The sequence below is a fragment of the Epinephelus fuscoguttatus genome, linkage group LG5, assembly GCF_011397635.1.
Source record: "Epinephelus fuscoguttatus linkage group LG5, E.fuscoguttatus.final_Chr_v1".
Lineage (NCBI taxonomy): Eukaryota > Metazoa > Chordata > Actinopteri > Perciformes > Serranidae > Epinephelus > Epinephelus fuscoguttatus.
In genome coordinates this window covers 9,785,711-9,806,751 of record NC_064756.1, presented here as the reverse complement: position 1 = coordinate 9,806,751, position 21,041 = coordinate 9,785,711, and the positions used below count along the sequence as shown (strand labels likewise).

At 42.9% G+C, this 21,041-nt stretch overlaps 1 protein-coding gene across 2 annotated transcripts in view; it reads left to right on the top strand.

Annotated features, from left to right (window-relative positions):
• Nucleotides 1-9,394: 9,394 nt before the first annotated feature.
• Nucleotides 9,395-21,041, top strand: part of LOC125888332 (limbic system associated membrane protein) — a 639,477-nt gene continuing 627,830 nt past the window's right edge. Inside the window, exon 1 of one of the 2 annotated variants that reach the window (XM_049575617.1) lies at nt 9,395-9,633. In XM_049575617.1, the coding sequence (XP_049431574.1) occupies nt 9,570-9,633 (64 nt within the window). In that variant the 5' untranslated portion in view covers nt 9,395-9,569. Of the gene's footprint in view, nt 9,634-9,656; nt 9,771-21,041 lie in introns of those variants that run through there. The other variant, XM_049575618.1, reaches the window with a different exon arrangement.

Below are 21,041 nucleotides of genomic sequence, written 5' to 3'. Positions count from 1 at the left end.
CAGAATTTTCTCCAGCTAACTCCAGAAAAGACAGAGGTATTAATTTTTGGCCCTAGAAATGAAAGGGCAAAGATCAGCGCCCACCTTGGCTCTATGTCATTGGCAGCTATAAATCAAGCCAGAAATCTTGGTGTTATTATTGACTCAGACCTGAACTTCAACAGCCATTTAAAGTTTATTACTAAATCTGCCTATTACCACCTGAAAAATATAGCTAGAATTAAGGGGTTTCTGTCTAAACAAGACATGGAAAAACTTATTCATGCATTCATTTTTAGTAGGTTGGATTATTGCAATGGCTTATTTACAGGCCTTAACAAAAAATCAATCAGACAGCTGCAGCTGATTCAGAACGCTGCCGTCAGAGTCCTTACAAACACCAGGAAACTGGACCATATTACACCGGTCATTAAATCGCTACACTGGCTTCCTGTGAGTCAAAGAATAGATTTTAAAATCTCACTGCTGGTCTACAAAGCCCTAAATGGTCTCGGACCAAAATACGTGCTTGATCTACTGGTTCCCTACGAAGCATCCAGATCTCTTAGGTCATCTGTAACAGGTTTGTTGCGTGTTCCAAGAACAAGAACCAAGCAAGGTCAGGCAGCATTCAGTTATTATGCTCCTCACCTGTGGAACAAACTTCCTGTAGATCTGAGGTCTGCTCAAACTGTCAGCTCCTTTAAATCAGGGCTAAAAACACTATTGTTTACTGAAGCGTACTCTTAGATTAAATGCTTACCTGCTGTATTCGACTGCTCGCACTTTTTAACTACACACTGCTGATTTATGCCTTTTATTATTCTACTTCTTTTCTTATCCTGACTGTTCAATGTATTGAGCCTGTTTTTATTTCATGTTACTGTATTTTATTATTATCACTATCATTCTCAATTTCTATTTCCCTTTTTAATCGACTGTTTTTATTATTTTAAATTCTGTCTTGTTGCTTTAAATGTCTCTGTAAAGCACTTTGAATTACCTTGTGTTGAATTGTGCTATATAAATAAACTTGCCTTGCCATGCCATTAGTGTTGTGATTTTCTGTGTTTATAATTGTTGAAGTGATGAAATATTTTGCACTATGTGATTAATTATTTATTTATATGCCGATCAATATTGTGACGTCATGTTGTTATTTACAGTGATCGTCACTAGGTGCTGTGATTGTTGCTGTTGTGTCTGAAGCTTGATTGTGTTCAGTGGATGTATTTATTGTGTAAGTGTCAGAGAGGAAAGCTGAGCAGACACACACACTGACAGCTGATGAACTTGTTGTGAATATATTTGCAGCAGAGAGATCACTAGTAAAGAGCAGAGATCCAGTCCTGCCTCCTGCCTCTTCATTATAAACACCAGAACACAACGCAGGACACCACAGACGTGACACCACCGCTTACAGATATAAACCTGTGGGAACTGTTCAATCATTAGGACTCTTTTACAAATCTAGCTACATAAAGTCTGATAAATACAGTTGGTTAAAGCTTGATGTGAAACCACCTGTTGAGCTCAACACATCAACACTGAGCTGTTTGAAGTTCACACTGAATTCATCTGAATATAACAAAATGGTTGTGTGTGTAAATGTACCTGATGTAGGCCAGTACCCTGCAGTCCTCAGTTTAAATGAAGGCCACATCCTCACATGATGTGAACTTTGTGACTGTGTGGAGTCAGTGTTTGTTCTCAGAGGGATGATGTGTGTCCCCTCAGTGTCCAGTCCTTGGCCCTGTCCTCTCATATCTCTCCATGTTCTATCTGATCCAAAGCTGGACAGCTGTCCTCCCTCCCAGCCTGTCTTCTGTCAGAGCCAGAGGGCTGGAGCTGCTCTCTTGTGTCCTGTCAGTGGTTGGACCTCAGCTCTGTCTGTCTCTTCTCCACCAGACTCCACAGACAGAGCAACCACACACACACTGACCTCCATCTTCTGTCCTTTAAAGCAGGACAGAGCTTCACGTCTCCTTCAGTCATGTCATTGTCACTGTCCTGCTGTCTGCTGTGACTCAATAATAGAGCTTTAAATAGGATCCATCACAGCGCTTTGGTGACGTTTTAGTGAAGACGTTCAGAGCTGTCATTGATTATTACTTTTATATAAAACCTCCAGATGTGAAGATTTTCAGACGAGCTGTGTGCAGATGGGATTTTATGATTTGGTTATTTGTTTTAATTTGGTGCATTTCTGGAAACCAAGTGATTATTTTTAAGCTTCTACTGATACACATGATTTTCTTCGACCACCTGCTCCTCTGTTTCCTCTTCTCAACTCTCACTGAACAGTTTGGCTGACGCTGACTGTTTTGAATCCCATGATTCATTCAGGAACAAGTTTGTACTCTTTTATTTTCAGTGTGTTTCTGGTGTTTTAAAAGGAGACAGATTCCCTCTACACACTGACACCTACGCAGTCTGGTGATGTGAGAGACAGATTCATTTTCCACTGTGGCGTTCATGTGCAGTCAAATGATCTCAGTGCTGTTTGACCCAAAGTGTCTGTAATCCTTCTCCTGAAAGTTTCCTCCAGCAGGTCTGAGATCAGTTCATCAGAGCTGAATGGAAACTCATAATGTGTCAGCTGATGGTGTTAACAAGATGTCGTCCTCTCTTTCAACACAACATTAACTTATAATAACTGTCGCTCTGACAGCAACCAGCCGGTCCACTGAGTGTAGAAGTGAGAGAACAGAGGAGGACAAAGAGAGGAGGAGGAGAGGAGGAGACGCTCTGTCAGTCAGGGTTTTGTCTCCTATTGACTGTGTTTGAACTGGAGTCAGCTCAGACTGAACTGGTTGTGTCAGAAATCACTGGAGAGTCAAAGCACAGTGTTTGAAGAAGGATGTGTGGGGAAGTACAGGGCAGAGTTTGGATTGTTGGATGTTCGGTTGATGCTTCGTCTGAGGACAAAAGAGTTCAGAAGAACAGTGAATTAGACTTCATGACATTATAGACATATTAACACACTGCTGGGTTTGTAACAGGATGGAAGACATGCCGAGGCAGAGACGTCGTGGACATCACAGATCAAATGTACTTATTATATAAAGAAGTATTTTCATTATGTCGTACAAACTTTATGTTTCCTTCAGCATTTGAAATCACCAGAGAGATTTGTACAGAATATGTTCTTCCTCTCTGTCCTCCCACTTTCTCTTTGTCTCTCTGTCTCTCACAGACACTTTCATTTTCTGTCTCAACTATTTAGCTCCTCTCATCTTTTTCCCACCTACACATTTCACTCCTGTTGTTCCTCTTAATGGAGTTGATTGGGAATATGTTGCCATGGAAACAGTTTTCAGCAGTTGGATCGGCTGGACTGAAGTAAACCCACCACATGTGTTTCCTGATTCACTCCATCCTGAAGCTGAATCAGGTTAAAAAGCAGCAGCTACATATCATGTCCAGTCCTCACTGAGGATTATGGTGTCACACAGGCTGTTTTTAGAGTGAGAGCATTGTGACGGAGGAGGATAATCATTTATGATGTGGAGTTATTGACAAGCAGAAGGTCTTACAGGATGTGAGTGAGACAGACAGGATGGATGAGGGAAGATGACTCCACAGTACTCTGGTCCTGTGTGTGTGCTGCTCACTGATACTGTGACTCTGTGCTGATGGACTGATTGTTATTTAGAATATTAGAGGAAAACTCAGCGAGGTCTGAAGTGAATTATTGTCAGTAAATATTAAGGACACCTGCTGTGCCAGAGGCAGCGCTTCATTTGAGTTGGAAACACCACAGATTTTCCTGCCAGTTTACACAACGTGCTTCAGTTTAGCTCTGCTAACAAAACAATGAAGAACAACAGAGACTGTGATGTCATGTTTATCAAAGCTGGTCAGCAGCCTGTGATGCAGCACACGGGGGATAAACTGTTGTGTTGGTTACTGAGAGTCAGAGACATTCATGGAAAATATGTGAAGTAATTAGTTCAGTTAAGTGCGAGAACAATTAGCCTGTAATTAGCACGGAGCTAATCTGCTCTGCTGCAACTCATTTGTGTTGTTTCAACCTACGCAGTGTCAGATTTATTGTTCATGTTAATGCCTCAGTGACAGAAGACACAGATTATAACAAAGACTGCAGACAGAGAATTAATTTCACATGATAACAAGGTCACTCATCCCATCATCTGTCTTCCTTTGCTAATGTTTGTTACAGTTATAAAAGACACCATTTCCTGCAGGGTGAAGTTGAGACGACGGCCGTGTTTGACTGAATAAAACAAAGTGTAAAAGTGACTCATCAGAAACACAGTTAGAAATGGTGGATGCTGATCTGGAGAGAGGATTTGGTCTGACAGGAGATGTGGAAGTGAACGAGCTAACAAGTCTGCAGAGACTCAACGAGAGAATCGTCAGGAGAACAGCTGAGGTCTCTGTTTTTCTGTTCATACAGTACATCCACAGGTTTAATCAAGGAGTTCATGCACGCTGTGTGCAATCACACACACACACTGAACACACTCTGATGTTCACAAGAGAAGCTCAGTGTCAGAGATGTGTTGTATCACTTACCTTCAGCTTAGCGGAGATATCATTAATTCAAGGAGAGTGAGTTGGCTCAAATCCACTGTGAAGACATTTATTCAACTGTATGAATACAAGGCACCTCTGAAATTATTTTCATATTCTCTCAATAACGTCTTCGTTTTATTTGTTATTGACACAATGGTTGATAACAGAGAGTTCTGTGTGAAACGATGATCCACCAACTCAGCAGCTCTTTTCCTCCTTTTCTTAATGTGTAGTTGTTGCAGACAGTTGAACACTGACACCAGACGTCCAAACAAAATCCCATTGTTCTTTTTTTAACTGGCTGTCCATCATCTTCTTTCCTCCTCTAACTCATCTATGAAGAGACGCTGCAGCTGGTGTCTCTCTGTTCACAAGAAAGGAGCGTCTTTAATGGAGAGGTAGTGAAGTGGAGAGATAATCGTCTTAATTACTGCTTTTCTATTAATTCCTCATTAATGTTATTTTTGTAGACACAGTCTCACTTCTCTTCTTCCTGTCTGAGTATTCAGGACGACTTCTGTTAGCAGTGAGATCCAGTTCTCTCTGTGGAATAAAGACCCAGTGACAGAGACCAACCCACTTTTAACTGGCTCTGAAGCAGAAAGTGATGCTCTGCTCTGCAGACATTTGGCTCTCTGTCAGAGGCAAACTGTTATCAAACCAAAGTCTTTAGGGAAGCTCTCACACATTTACGTGTCTGCGGCTGAGAGCTGCAGTGTTGCAGCAGAGAGTTCAAGTATAATCAGAGCAAAACAGTCATAAATCAACGCTGTCCTCAGAGTCACAGGTAATCAGCTGGGGGTCTGCTGTGATGGAAACCGCTGGGATGGAGTCACTAGAAATAGACGGAGGAGCTCTTTATTCAGGACAGAGACCAACAGCAGAGGAAACGAGAGCTCCGACAGTCATTAGCATCAGAGCACAAGTAGCACAGAGTATCTGCAGCTTTACTGTAAATGATCCACTTCTGGAGGTCACAGCTCAGAGTGGAGAGAGTGCTGTGTAATGTGGGGTCATATTTACAAGTTGGATCCATACAGATCTTTTCTGAGCTGTATCCTGATACTTGATGGATGGAAAGTTAAGCAGGAAACATTCACTGTTAGACTTATTCCATCTGACAGTAAGTGCTGAGAGTCGGGCCTGCTGTGAAGGAACCAACACTTTGCTCAATGAAAAGTTATCTGACAACTGGATTTCTGGATCTTTGGTGGATATTTTGACTCAAAGGATGAATCATAAAGACTTTGGCAGCCTCCTGACCTTTCCTCCAACACATGCACTCATTTACCTTTGTTGACACATGTGCAGTGTGAATTATGTGTGAGTACATGATGTCCTGAAGCTCCTCTCTGGCAGGTGGAAAGAAGCAGCTGGCACAGAGCACGTGTATCGAAGGAGAAATATATTTGGAGCATCAGTGGAGTTAGCTGTGAGCAGGACTGCAGTGCAGGGGAACTGGATTTTCCTGAATTGGGGGATAAAAGTGAGCAGAGAAAATATGTGTGTGTGTGTGTTGTACTGGCTGTGAAAATGCATCTTCCTCTGGGACAATAAATCTCAATTAACTGTGTTCTTCAAGCAAAGCATTAAAATATGGTCAGAATAATTGCTAACACACTGTGTGAGTTTATTTAATATTAAATAGACATTAAAGCAACACAGTAAGAATATTATTATATGTTATTAATAGTTGGTTGTTGATGAACGCAGTGAGAACAGCAGTCGTCTCTGTAGAGCTCTGTCTCCACAGTGAACCAGGCTCTGTGCTCTGCTGCTGCTCTGTCTCTGTCCATGCTGCTCACTGGGAGGATGGATCCACTCACTGGACTCCAGTTTGTCGCTGCTGCTTGAAGAGGAACTTAACACCTCCTGAAAGTCTTGTCTTTGCTGACTCCCAGTGGCTTCACTTCTCACCATCAAGCAGTGACGTACAGGTGGACTCCAGCACCTGGTGACATCACTGTGGGCTGTGTCAGTGTCTGTTCCCACTCCAAATATCAGAGCAGTTTTGTTTCTGGTCCGTTCATCAAGTCACTCCAGGGAAGAAGAATCAAAGCTGAGAGTCTCTGGTGGGAGACAGAGTGATGCAGAGTCACAGATGTCTCCATGTGAATCAGCACAGATCACTTCAACTTTATTCTCACCTTCTGTGGTTGATTTATCTGCCTGTTGTTTGCTCTCTACCTCCATCATCTCCTGCCTTTCTCTTTTATCTCTTTGTTTTGATGATCTCTGTCTCTGGTGTACGGTTGATCTGCAGAAAAGTAAAGCCTACTTTGAATTCCCAGCATGCCTCTTGATCTGAGAGTGTATCCTGGACAGTGAACACGTTGCCTTGTCTCATGCCACTGCCACATGTTTCCATATTTCCTCCTCATATATTTTCCTGACGGTGGACGCAGCCCCCAAATTCAGCAGCTTTATCTTAAATCTTTCACAGTGACATCCAGAGGTTTGCTGGAGGACAGAAACACTGTGGGCTGGAAATGAATTATGAATCAAGACACTTAGAGGTCAGGAGCTTTGAACTCAGTGTTCAGTGTGATAAGACATGAGTGGACTGCACTCTGTTAAATGAATCAGAGTGTTTCTCTCTAACGAGGGAATGTAATGAGGAGGACGTGTTTTTACCTACAGTGGTGATGTCACTGATCACACACACACACACACACACACACACACACACTTGACTTATCTGTGAGAATCAGCAGTCTCACGTCTCCGACTCTGACAGTAAACTCTATTTCTCATCAGGTTGTTTTGATGGATTCAGTCTAACCTTTGCTTTGTTTCTCTTGCTGCTGGCATGTTGTAATGAAAACAGTCTTCTTCTCCTCTGAGCCTCAAATACAAATGAGCAGTGTGACAGAAACAGGCGGGGAGATGTAAATAAACCCTCCAAACACAGTGGGCCTGTGTCGTCAGGTCTTGTGGGTGGAAGCTGAACACAGATGGAAACTAAAAGGAAACAAAAGTGAGAAAACAAATGAAGCAAATACAAATATAATATAAAATGTGTCTCCAAGCAGCAGTGTTTCTTCTGTGTGAGGGCAAAGATCCAAAAACTAAGTTCAGTTTATACAGTGAAATGACAGAAAGCACCTGTTGTATTTTATTATTATTAGTATGAAATGATGAGTTTGTCTGTGTCAGTGACGACTGTGCAGCCATTTACTGAACAGAAGAGTCAAACAATGAAACGTATCATTACTGCTGCTGCTAACTGCTGTTTACTGAGCAGGGCTGCCGCTGGGATGGAAAGTGAAAACACACCCGTATGTTATATGATTTAACACTGATTCATGAAGCATTCACTTCTTTATCAAACACCAATCATTCAGTCACACCATGTTGACCCATATGAACAGAGCTGGTGTTATCTTTGCATCAGATGATGTCAGTGACCTGGTGAGGTTTAGAGATGTCATATATATAAAGGTGTGTCTGCTTTAATGTTAATGTGAGGATAATTCTGAATGTGATGCTAATGAAAACTTAAATGTTGAGACATTTGGAAATAAAATATCACCATTTTTTAGCAGTTGAAGTTTTTACTCTGGCTGCAGCTGGAGTTAAATCTAAAAGCTAAAGCAGCAGCTTGTGTGACTGTGTGAGAACTAAGTGTAATAAATCTAGTGTCAGGATGTCTTTGGGGTAAAACACCACACTTGTATGCACACAGATAACTGGCTTTCTCCACTGAGACCAACTAAACTCTCTTCACTTTGAACTCTAACAGATATTAGCACATATGGGACCAAGCAGCTCCTATAGATACACTCAGAGGACTGTACACTGACAGGACATTTATTTTAGCTTTTAATTACACGTCAGAAGGAGAAAATGTGGGTGATATCATCTGGACAAAAATAACTTTCCTTAATATGCAAATATTCCATATGTGCTTTTATCTTCACCTTTTGTCCTTAACTCATGTTGCTATAGTTACACATATAGATTATTGTGACATTGTGACTGTTGTATGGTGTTTCCTGTTTAATAAACTTTTTTTTTGTCCAAAGGATACGTTTACAACAGAATCAATAATATGTTTTATCAATGTTTGAAAAGTTTCAATTATTGAAAATATAGCAAATACAAGTGTCTTTATTTGTAATGTTTATTTTATGGTTTGTGTATTTTACATCCTAGCCTGAGGACATATTTGTGAGCCATGAATTTTTCCAAACTGGAGACATCAGTATCCACTGTTGACTCGACAACTGAGTTTGAATATTTAATTGAAACTGACTTGTAAATGTGGCGGCAGAGGTGAACAAATAAAGAGTGAAACTATAAAGTTGTCTTTTGTGCTATTTAATAAAGTGATAGAACAGATAAGAGCTATGGCAGAAGAGCTCTGACACCTGGAGGTCTGACAGAGAATCACAGCATCACTCACATAATATAATTCAAACTTAGAAGTGCACAGCAAAGGGAGGCGTGCAGGTAACTGATACCTGACCTGAGAAACAAGCTTGTCATACACTAATGGACACTCTCCAATATCACAGTGAACCTCACGTGTAATGAGACCTTATAAGGAAACAGAGACATGCCCATATATGGTCATGGTTAATTAAGTTCCAACTGCAAACAGGTGATTTTCTTTCTACTTCCGGTCCCCTCTCCTTCACTTCTTCCCTGTCCAGCAGTGAACATGCTGAGAGGCAGAAAGAGTGAGAGCCTCGATGTGACAAATCATGGCTGTGCTGCTCAATGACATGTTTTGGATTTGTTCACATGAGTTCTGCTCTTAGTGCTGAGTCATGAAACACACTGACCACACACAGACAGGAGTCCCACACCTCACACACACTCTGCCTGTGGATGAGTGTGTCGGTAGATGTCGCCCCAGTCCGTGTAAAGCAGCAGCAGCCGCAGCAGTGACAGAGTCTCCAGCTCTTGTGTTCATCAGCACCGTTCAGACTGGGATTTCTTCCTCCGCTCGGCTTCATTCGCAGCGCTTTCTCTTCTGGAAATTAACCGCTGGAGACGGAGCTCGGTCGGGAAGAGCGCGGAGCTTTTGCACCTGACTGAAGGACACCATGCTTTACTTGTGGATACACAGCGTGTGGATCCCCGGCGTCGCTTTCCTCTTTGGATTTCAAGGCAAGGGATGGTTTCATTGTTTTCACTTCATGTCCGGACGTTTTCCACTAGGAAACACCGGAGTTGAGAGGGAAATTACAGCTACCGTGGATGTTTATTGTGCGTCTGTCCGTCTGCTGCTGACTCGAGCTCTGAAGGTATGTGAAGTGACTTCCCTTCCTGAAAACACCTGATATGACAGAGAGAGCTCCTCATGGCGAAGCTGTTGACTGTTCCAGTAGAGCTGTGTTTGTTTCTCTAAATAAAGTTAGTGAGGAGTGGAGCAGAGCTGAGCTGACAGCTGCAGTCTTCATGTACAGTAGCAGTGTGTGACACAGAGAGGAGAGCAGCCTCAGAGGCTGATGGTGCAGCTGACAGCTTCAGCACACAGTCTCGTCTCAGCACAGAAGAAGAGTAGTGCACAGACATGTGGAGGCTGTTGAACTGTCAGCTCCACTGGTGGACTTATTTCAGCATGCTGGCCTCTCATCAGGTGTGTGTGTGTGTGTGTGTGTGTGCAGTTCAGTTGCACATAAGCTTGTGGATCCTTAAACATTGGTGTTTATACATCCATTCTGGTTCTACACCTGCTTGAAACATCTTCATACCTTCACCCACATCTCTTCTAACTGTGACCCATGATGTCTGCATCAGTCAGATTTGACCTATTGGATTCTCGTTGGCACTGCTCTTACGTTGGCAACGAGCCTGTAAGTGTGGAGTGTGTGTGAGGTGAACACGAGAGAGAGTGTGATACAGGTGGGAGAAGCAATGTGTGGTGAAGGAGAGATGATGGTAGTCAAAGAAAGAGAAGGATAAAGAATAATTCGTTTCCATGTCTTCTCTAATGTCTACTTTTGTAATGAAATGTCAGGAGTAAGTGATGACGCTCTCAAGACTGTAAGTACAGCGGCTCTAAAAGGAACTGTGAGTGTTTGGTAATGGAGTGGTGACAAAAGCAACACGGTGATCGATCAACTGCTCAGTTAGAATTCATGAGAAAATTGGTTTCCAGTGAGGAAACACTTTCAGGTCTTCAGGGTCAGTGCTGGAAACAGAAGTGAACCACTGCTCTTTTTGAACCGCTCATCTGACTGTGATGTCAGTCAGAGGTTTGACGTTCCCCCTTTCATCTCCCGACACATTACCCACATGATGGTACAAACATTGTGGTCATTTGGTTCATGAAGTTGCCTCGGCTGCTGAGGTTGTTTATGTTCGTGTGGCCATTGAAACTGTTGGTACATCAGTCTATAGATACTTATTCATTGTCTCGTATAATCGATCTTAAAGTGATTCTTCAACCATACTCAACTAAATATCAAAAACTCCATCCCTGTTGGCTTGTATGGTGGCTGTAAAATGTTTTCCTCTTCACTAACTCACTAACTTATCACTTACAATAGATTCCAATGGTGATGAGTTTTCATAGCTGAAGAAAAATACCAAAAATATCCAGAAAATTATGTTTAGCTACTTCTGTTGCATGATCAACTTATTGTCATCCATCTACACGGTCAGTTCCAACAGAAGTAGAATGTTTAGCCATATTTAAAGTTTGATCGTTTGACAGGAGGCTAGTTGCAGACTTGGTTTAATTTCTATTGATGTTTAAATACCTTTTTTGTCATGAAAACTTTTGTCCTGGTGTCTATCCATCCATTTTCAACCGCTTGTCCAAAGCGGGGTCGCAGGGGCAGCAGGCTGAGCAAGGTATTCCAGACGTCCCTCTCTCCAGCAATGCTTTCCAGCTCCTCCTGGGGGACCCCAAGGTGTTCCCAGGCCAGACGGGATATGTAATCCCTCCAGTGTGTTCTGGGTCTGCCCCGGGGCCTCCTACCAGTGGGACGTGCCCAGAACACCTCTAACATAAAGCGCCTAGGAAGCATCCTGATCAGATGACTGAATCACCTCAACTGACCCCTTTCAATGCGAAAGAACTCCGAGCTCCCTCCGGATGTCCGAGCTCCTTCCCCTATCTCAAAGGTTGAGCCCAGACACCCTTCTGAGGAAACTCATTTCGGCCACTTGTATCCACAATCTCATTCTTTCGGTCACTACCCAGAGCTCATGACCATAGGAGAGGGTTGGGACGTAGATGGACCAAGAAATCGAAAGCTTTGCCTTCTGGCTCAGCTCCCTCTTTATCATGACAGTTCGGCACAGCGCCCACATCACTTCGGATGCTGTGCCAAACCGCCGATCCATCTCACACTCCATTCTACCCTCACTCGTGAACAAGACCCCGAGGTACTTGAACACCCTCGTTTGGGGCAGTAACTCACCCCCAACTCAGAATGGGCAACCCATTGTTTTCCGGCAGAGAACCATGGCCTCAGACTTGGAGGTGCTGTCCAATCCAATCCAATCTCAGTGAGGTACATAAAATGCATAATACTCAGAGGGTTTTAGGGAAAAATATCCCTTTTAAAAACACAGAAACACTCCCGTTCTTTCATAGATGATTTATTTGGCATCCCATCACACAGCTGCACAAATTTCCACCTCCAACATGTAATTATTTGAATCAACAGCTCGCTCTGTGTTTGGAGAAACGTGTTGCATTCAGCAGAAGGGACGATTGGACACTGTTGAATGTTGGCACTGACAGTTTGGTCTGATTTTTGCTGTTTACTTATTCTTTTAACAGATGTCGATTCATTTGCACATTTTGATATTGTTCATCTTAAACTGTGCCTTTGTAGAGTCAACTGTTTACACTTCTCAAGCTGCTGCAGTGTGCCAGTATGCTAAAATGCTAATGCGACATCCAACTTTAAGAGTCGGCTGCTGAGCAGGAGACTTTTTCTTAGAAGAAGCTTTCACATAGAATGCAATGCTGTTCAGCAGCTGACACTTTTCACAGCTTCACACCAACACAGCAGCTCACCTCAAAAACCCGCAGAACAACACACACACAAATGGCACAAAGTGGACAAAGGGTTTGCATTAAGGTGTGCTTCACCTGGCTTCTCTTTGTCTGTTTTTCTCACTCAGTACAAAATAATGTCTTTTTATGCTCATCTGCTGTTTAGCAGAGTGGATATAATAGAGTGGAATAAAAGATCCACAGTTCAGATTCCCATCAGCAGCTCTCACACTAAATCCTTTCTCAGTGAGTTGTTAAAGTCTTTTCACTCCCCTCTAACTTTCCTCTCATTAGTTCACACATACAGTAAACCTCCCTCTGCATCTCACACTTCTCACCAGACTCACATTACTTTCTTTACTTTGCTTCGTCCTCCATCACCTCTGATTTTATGGCTCTCATGACTTTAAGACATCTCTCTGTCTTTGTTTTTATCTCTCCTGGAATAATTGTGTCAAAGCTGCCTGCACATGACTGACAGTAAAATCATGAAGCTGTGTCTGAGCCATTGTTTCCTCTGAGAGGAGCGCTGATGTCCATCTCACTGCAGAGCTTTAAACTGGTCATTCAGCCAGTGAGCGTTATTTTACTTGGGCAGGCTGACAGTACAGACTCTGTGGAGAAAACACCAGCCCCTTTTAAATAGTAATTGTGCAAATTTGCAGGAAAGCCCAATCAGTCTTATTCATTGGCAGTATAAAAACAAAGTCAAGGAGTGCAGTAAAATGCCGCCTGCCTACTTTTGTTCAAACAGAATGCGCCTTTTTCGGGGCAATGGGGGGCGTGAGCAAGTAACAAAACGTGTAGCTCAGCGTGTGACGTAAACAGTTACGTACTCCGAGGGAAGCTGCGGCTGGTCAGTCCTTCTGCGATTCTCTCGTAAGTCGGTCCGTCCTTCATCGTTCCCGTCATTTGACGGTTAATGGCCTCTTAATTTGCGAGGGCAAGGAGGGTGCACAATTCCTTGTCCCCCCAGTTGCTCATCTTTACTGTAGTGTCAGGTTTGCATTTCCTTCTTGCTACTGGCTGCTCGTTCCTGCTATCAGCTGTTTCCTGTTAGTCCACCGCCAGTGGGTCGCACGTGTGGCATCATCAACAGCTCCTCCCATGGCGGAAGGGTGTCTTGTTCTTTTTAAACCAAAAGGTTCCGCCAATATGACTCCCAGTTTGGCGGCAAAACTGCCCAACATTCGCAGAAAATCTGGCAGTGTAAAAGGGGCTACTGATTTTACCTTCTTATTGAAGCAGGTAATCAGTTCAGCTTCTTATTTTAGTGAGACCAGACATTTATCCTCTGCTGAGCATCAGTTTTAATCACACAGGTAGATCACTGTTCACCTGCTCTGTCTCCCTCTAACAAGGCCAGCTGCTCATTTATTTTCACTGCTCTGTTTGGGTTCATTAATTCAACACCAAGTTGTGCAAATAAGTGAAAAATATACTGCCTTTGTTATAATGTATGCACATTCCTATGTGCGGTTGTTTCTCTCAGTGAACCAGAAATAGTTTCAATGTGTGATTATAAGTAAGATCTGCACGTATTTACACCATAGCAATAGGGAGTGATTGTGAGTGATTCTCAGTTGTGGTTATTTTTCCCATTCTTAAGTGAAAACAAGTCCTCCTCTTCGTCCCCTGGCTGCAGGTTTAAACAGATCATTTGCTGTAAAAGTTGTGCTTCAGTGATTCTGACATCTTTTGGTGATTCAGTCTTGGTGCGTTGTGAATCTGTGACAATAAAAACATGCAAAACAAGGATGTGTTTTCTTTGGCAGCAGAGGACTCCATGGTTGAGCCAGAGAAGATAAATTCATCCTTCATCAGAGCTGCAGAGTGTGTGCTCCACTTCCTCTGTCTCTGCTGGTGGTTTTTAGACAAACTGTTTGTGACTAATGAGTCTCAGGGTCTTCTGTTTTTCCCTCTTTCACTGGCATAAAGAAAGAAAAAAATAGTTTAATCACTGAAAAAGGAAGGTTAGCTTGCTCTTTTATGACTTATTCTTGTTTCTGTCCTCAGGAATGAAAGAAGTACTTCAAAAAAAAAAAAGTAATTTGGCCTTGGCTTGGTTGCTGTTGCAGAAATCAGACTTGATCTGGTAGGCGGACTCATTGTGTAAATGTGAATCACTCAGGAGATGTTCTCTGGGGTGTGGCCAAAACATTCAGCCTGGTGCTTTCTGTAATATCATCTGCCATAGTTCTCTGACTCAGGCTTTGTGAGACTTCCTGGAAGAGTCATCATTCTAATCTGGACAGACTTGAAATTCTAATGTCACTTGTTTCCAGCTTACTGAAAAATGAGGGGTTAGTCAGCAGTGAGGTCTCTGTTTATGTTGCAATGGCATTTTACAATGTCCCGAAGCACTGATGGGATGGCTTAGCTGCTGTAGAGTAAAGACGGACACACATATATCAAGTACAAGTTGTTTAGATTTGCTCGAGTGTCATTCTGAGGATGAGTCAATCTGAGAGTACATTAAAGGGTCACCCACGCCAAGAACGATAGCTGTTATGATACGGAAACGATGTGAGCGTTCACACTGATTAATGATGATGTTCTGTAAACAGTAGCACCAGGCTTGTGCTGTGTGGTCCTGTGAATTTGGATGGGTTTGATTTGCTGTCAATCTTTTTTTTTTTTTTTTTGTCATTCCCTATTAAAGTGTTCCAGTGATACACAGCTCTGGAAGAAATGAAGAGACCACTGCAAAATTATCAGTTTCTCTGATGTTGCAATTTCTAGGTATGTGTTTGAGTAAAATGAACATTTTTGTTTCATTCTGTTAGCTACTGACAACATTTGGGTAACTTTATGCCACTCCTGGCGCAGAAATTCAAGCAGCTCAGCTGTGTTTGATGGCTTGTGACTATCTGTCCATCTTCCTCTTGATCACATTCTAGAGGTTTTCAATGGGGTTCAGGTCTGGAGATTGGGCTGGCCATGACAGCGTCTTGATCTGGTGGTCCTTCATACACACCTCGACTGATCTAACTGTGTGGCATGGAGCATTGTCCTGCTGGCAAAATCCTCAGAGTTGGGGAACATTGTCTGAGTAGACTGAAACAAGTTTTCTTCCAGAATAACCTTGTACGTGGCTTGAGTCATGCGTCCTTCACAAAGACGAATCTGCCCGATTCCAGCGAATCACTGATCCTCCACCAAATTTCACAGTGGGTGCGAGACACTGTGGCTTGTAGGCCTCTCCAGGTCTCCGTCTAACCATCAGATGACCAGGTGTTGGGCCAAGCTTACTCCAGTCCTCTATGGTTCAATCCTCATGGTCTTATGCAAACCTCAGCCTGGCTCTTCTTCACTTCTCATTGAGGAAGGGCTTCCTTCTAGCTTTACACGACTTCAGCCCTGCCCCTAGGAGCCTGTTGCGAACCATTCTCGCCGTGCACCTCACCCCAGCTGCCATTTGCCATTCTTTTTGTAGGTTACTTGATGCCATCCTATGGTTGCTTAGTGACAATTCTGCCTGACGAAGGTTGTAATGACCGAAACGTAGCTGCATTGTCCCATTAAATATTTTGCAAGTTTGGCAACAGTGCGCGGGAATCTTTTTTCTTTCTTGACCTGCTGAAGTTTTTTCCTACTCACCTGTTCAGGAGACTCTTCAAAGGTGTGCATGAGCCAGTTTTTTTGCTTAGTGACATTCGAATGAGTTGATGGTCGTCCCATTCAGTGGAGAGTCGTTTTCGCCCTCTGCCGGTCTGTAGCTTTGTTGTCCCCAATGTCTGCTGCTTGACCTTGTTCTTATGAACCGCCGTCTTTGAAATTTTAAGGATGGAAGCAACCTGACGCCCACTGTATCCCTCTGCCAGTGAAGCCAGAATTGAACCCTCCTTTTCCTCATTCAGAACTTTTCTTTCCAACTCTTTTGGCATGGTCAGTAGCTATTTTTTGATTCCAATTACTTTTGAGGGACTACTAGCACTGTTTTTGCCATCCGGCTGGTTTTCCTTATTAAATAAGATTTGCTTCAGGTGATCACCTAATCAGTACCTCATTCAGTAGTATGAGGTGTGCTTGTGTTGGAATTCAACAGACACTGGAGTGGAATGGATGTCGAACATGTAGAGATGCTGATTTAAGAAAAATTTGCAGTGATCTCTTAATTTTTCCAGAGCTGTAGTTTCACACTGTCATAGTTGTGGTGTGGACTTTGCCATTCCCATGAGTCAGAACGATTTTTAAAAAGCATGTATATTTATAGTCATTATTATAGTTATTGTACTTGGTGGTGTTTGCTTTAAGCCTTTGTTGAATGCAATTATGTGTCTGCTTCGAATGCCTCCAGGTCTGTGTGGAGCAGTGAGTGTGATACATTTATACTGAGACTGAATGTTGTAGTTGATTTGGATGAGCAACACATAATTGTAAAAAAAATAATTTCTGCATCATCAAGTGTATTTCCCTACCAATCGTTGGACACTGTTTTGTATCAGACCAGTGTGACTTCAGTTTCACTCAGACTGGATTTTAATTTTCTTTTCTTTTCTTCTGCTCATTATGCTGCCTGCTCCAGGTGGATGTATAGACTGAATCACTGTGATGTAGAGCTAACAACAACAGTCACTTCTGAGGAGACAGCTGGCAGTTGATTATAATTGCGGAGTGATTTAAAATCCGCAAACTTGTTGATTTCTGTTGTCATTTTCAGACATAATTGTAATGTTTAAGATAATAAAGTTAAACACTGTGGTCTGACCTAGCTGATGTTTATAATCTGCTTATCTTATGTTCTTTCCTGCTTCGCCATCATCTTTGATCAACCAAATCTACTGGCAGGGAACCTTAGAAATGTACAGCTGTGGAAAGGACTGGAGCAAATAACCTATTTTAACCACCAGAAAAGATCAATATTGGTTTAAGTGTAAACTGTTAGGAGTGGGAATTGTGCGAGAACCCATGATGTGATATTATCAAGATACAATTTAACGTCCTCTGCCAGATTAAGCCTGTGAGAGAAACACTTCACATGGAGATATCCCACTAACTGAACGGCAACACCCATGTTAGAAGCGTTGTCTGTTACATTCTTGTGCGTCTTTCATTTTTGAGGTCTGCAGTGTTTGCTACAGTGTCACTGAGTTCCAGTGTTTTCAGCATGTAACAAAAGCCTTCATTTTCAACAATGCATTTGTTGAAAACAGCATTTGCTCAGCTTGATTTTATGTACGTGACACCATGATTTCCTACCTAGAAGTTATTGGAAATAAACACTGTGATTTGGTCTATATTTGAGCTTTTTTAAAATCACAATTGTGTATACATATAAAAGCAACAATGGACACACAATGTCAAGCAAACAGGAAACAGCCCAGTGCTGAAAGTGTTAATTGTCTGTAACATTGATCCTATAAATTACTAGAAGTAGAGGTGAGAGTGTGTTATAGGATTACAGGATTAAAGCTTTTTGCTTGGTTTAAGTGTTCGCCCATTAAATACATTGACACATCTGGTTTCTATTAATCCTTCATTCAAACAGGTAATCCTGTTGAAGAAAACACCTCTGATACTGTGTCATGCTGCTGGATTCTCATTTCAGTCAGTTTCTCAGAATGAACATTCTGATCAGTGGATTAAAATGTTTACAGAGAGACCAGAGGACTGACGGCAGCAGTATGTTTCCTGTCTGTTGAGCTGTTATTGAATATGTGGCACTGTAATAACTGGAGGTCTGGTTATTTCATGATGTCCAGCAGCTGATGAAGGAGCTGTGGAGTTGTGGTGGGATGAACACATTTAAATTAGTCACATGATTGTGAACAAGGCTGTGTGTGAATGTTGCTGCAAGCTCAGCCGGACAATCTGCACTCATTTTGGTGATCAAACCATATTGTGGTAATTCTGCCTTTTTGCCTGCAGACATGTCAGGTTTGATTTAGTTTGGAGTTTACTGCAGCTGTGTGGGTCAGACAGAGATTTTCCCTCAGCCCAGTCTGGATCTCCAGGATCAGAGTCAGTCCAGAGTTAGAGGACCTCCATTGGAACAATGACACACATGTTGGACCAGTCTCTGTGGAGACCTGAGTCGATTTACAGCCAATATATCAGCAGAACTACCAGAGACGGCTCACACTGTACTTTGTGTATGGAGGAGGAAGGAAAAATGGTTGAGTCAGGCTGTCTGTCAGTGGAGAGGAGTGTTGGCTCATAGACTGTTACATAGGAGTTAAAAGCTGAGAGTGTGTGTGTGTGTGCGTGTGTGTGCGCTTGTGTGTGTCACTCTGTAGTGTGTATAAGTTGTGTGTGTTAGAGTGTCTTTTTCAGACCTCCTACATCCAGTATGGGTGTCCCGTCAGCCCAGATTGATGCTGTCAAGCAGCTTAATGATGTCTGTCTGCTCAAACAGCAGCCTCCATGCTGAGAAACAGACAGCCAGATTAGCTGACACACACACTTACACACACTTCTATATGGGATAGCAATGGGAGGACATGGGTTGATGCTTCAACCACTGCATCAAAGTGCTGGGAAATTTTCAGGGGGGAAAAAAATCATGTCCTTGGATTTTACGACTGCACCATTTTTGCATTGATTTACAAGAGGGACTAAATAGTTAGTAGGGAGTATGGTCATCGCACAGATCGTCTTCTGACACACATCAGCATAAATGTGTTGGGACACACATCAGTTTCACATGTAAACAGTGAATATTGAACCTCTGTAGTTAGGACACAGTCGTACAGTATTAAGGCAGTAAATACAGACAGGGCAGAGGAATGGTTGTATGTTTACTCCTTCAGTCTGTTTACAGTTGGATCTCAATGAGCTCTCTGACTGAAGGCAGTGGATAAAGAGAGCTTTGTTACAATCTGTGTGTGGGAGTCAAAGTGTGGGCAGAGGCATGTGTTTGATCGGTGTTTGATGTTTTACGATCGCTTTGCGCTACAGATTATTTAATTGCACACAACCTTTTGAGTTAGTCCACGTGTGTGTAGGTACACTGTGTGTGCTTCCTCTGGAGCTCCTAAACTTGTGGGACGTGTGTGTGTTGAAGTTGTTTTTGTGCCTTAAAAAAACACCAGTGAAAGCATTGTGTTGTGCTCCTCTGTTTACTTGTATTGACGGCAGCCAACTAGCTGAAGTTGAGACCACTGAAGACAATAGAGACACTCTAATGATCACTGAGCAGCTGATTTAGCCTGCAGTGTTTCTTCTTTATTAATCTCCCTGTCCTCAGGAGATACTGTACATACTCATCTTCAGTAAATGAAAACCTTATTACTAGAAATAATATCACCTCATATGAAATGTTGTCGATAATCATGATATAGTGTCGACTTTCAGTATGTTCTTCCTTTGTTTAATCTCACACAGGCTCCGCCCTTCACTGGACTTCTTTGGTAACACTCCTCTAATCACGACCATGCACTGGCACACTGAGGAAAGCATACATGTGGCTGGCCAATCAGGATGTACCTACCTGACACAGTATATAGGGAGGGGGATTTCCACATACGACATTCTTTTGCCTGTCAGCGACAGCGAGTAGCACACTGAGCAGCAGAGAGTGTGTGAACTAACCGCCCTATTGATGCGCCTCAGTTGCTCGCAGCTTCGAGGTGACCGCAGCGGGGCTTCTCTCAAACTAAATCCCTTCATTTGTTTCTCAAGAACATAAGGAGTTCGTTCACGTCGAGGGAAATATAGTTAGATGCTTTTTGTCTTCCACCTGCCTGGTTTGTGTGTTAGCATATTATGTTGAATGCACTGGGCCCCGTCAGACGCCCTGAACAGCTGTTTGTGTGCTTTGGTGATGGTGTACCTGGTAAGGCCTTATCTAAGAAACACCTTGTGAGGTGGCTTTGTGAGTGCATCTCCCAAGCCTACAGTCAGGCGAACAGGGATCATCCTACTGTGGTATAAACACACTCCACATGGGGTGTGGTGAGTGTGGAGGACGTATGTACGGCGGACTCGTTGCCTATGCCCTGCCCCTTCATAGGGTTCTATCTCTTGGACATGTGGGGGTTCTTTTCAGGGTCTGTGGCTGCAGGAACAACACAGGACTGGAGGAAAGGGTTGGGTTAATGTCAGCTGACTCCCCTCTGAGCATGATACACCAACATGTTTCTTTGTTCCTTGATGACCCCTGAAATATGGTGTGCAGGGTTTCTAGGTTTGTCTTCAGCCCCTGCAAGGTTCGACCACTGCGCCTCGCAGTTCGGTTGTTCACCACCTAGGCTGGCTGGGGCCTGTACTTCTCCACTGCGGCGGCCTAGGTTATAAAGAAGTTGACGGGCTACGGCAACTAACTGGGTTGATGTTATTTGGTTTGTACCAGACTTTGAAGCTCTGATTTGAAACATCTTTACATTAGATTCACACAGCAGCTCAGCGGACACCAGCCACATGCGGTGCTGTCTCTACCCACAAAGAGAGTGGGGGTCTTTGTCTCAGCCCAAGTCAGCAGACATGATTGTCTTTTAGACTGGTTGGCCAAAGGGTTTATCATAACAGATATTCTTAAACCATGGGTATGAATGAAAGATGGACAGAGTTAGACAGCAGACAGACACTCTATGTTGTCTTGTCTCTGACAAATTAGCAG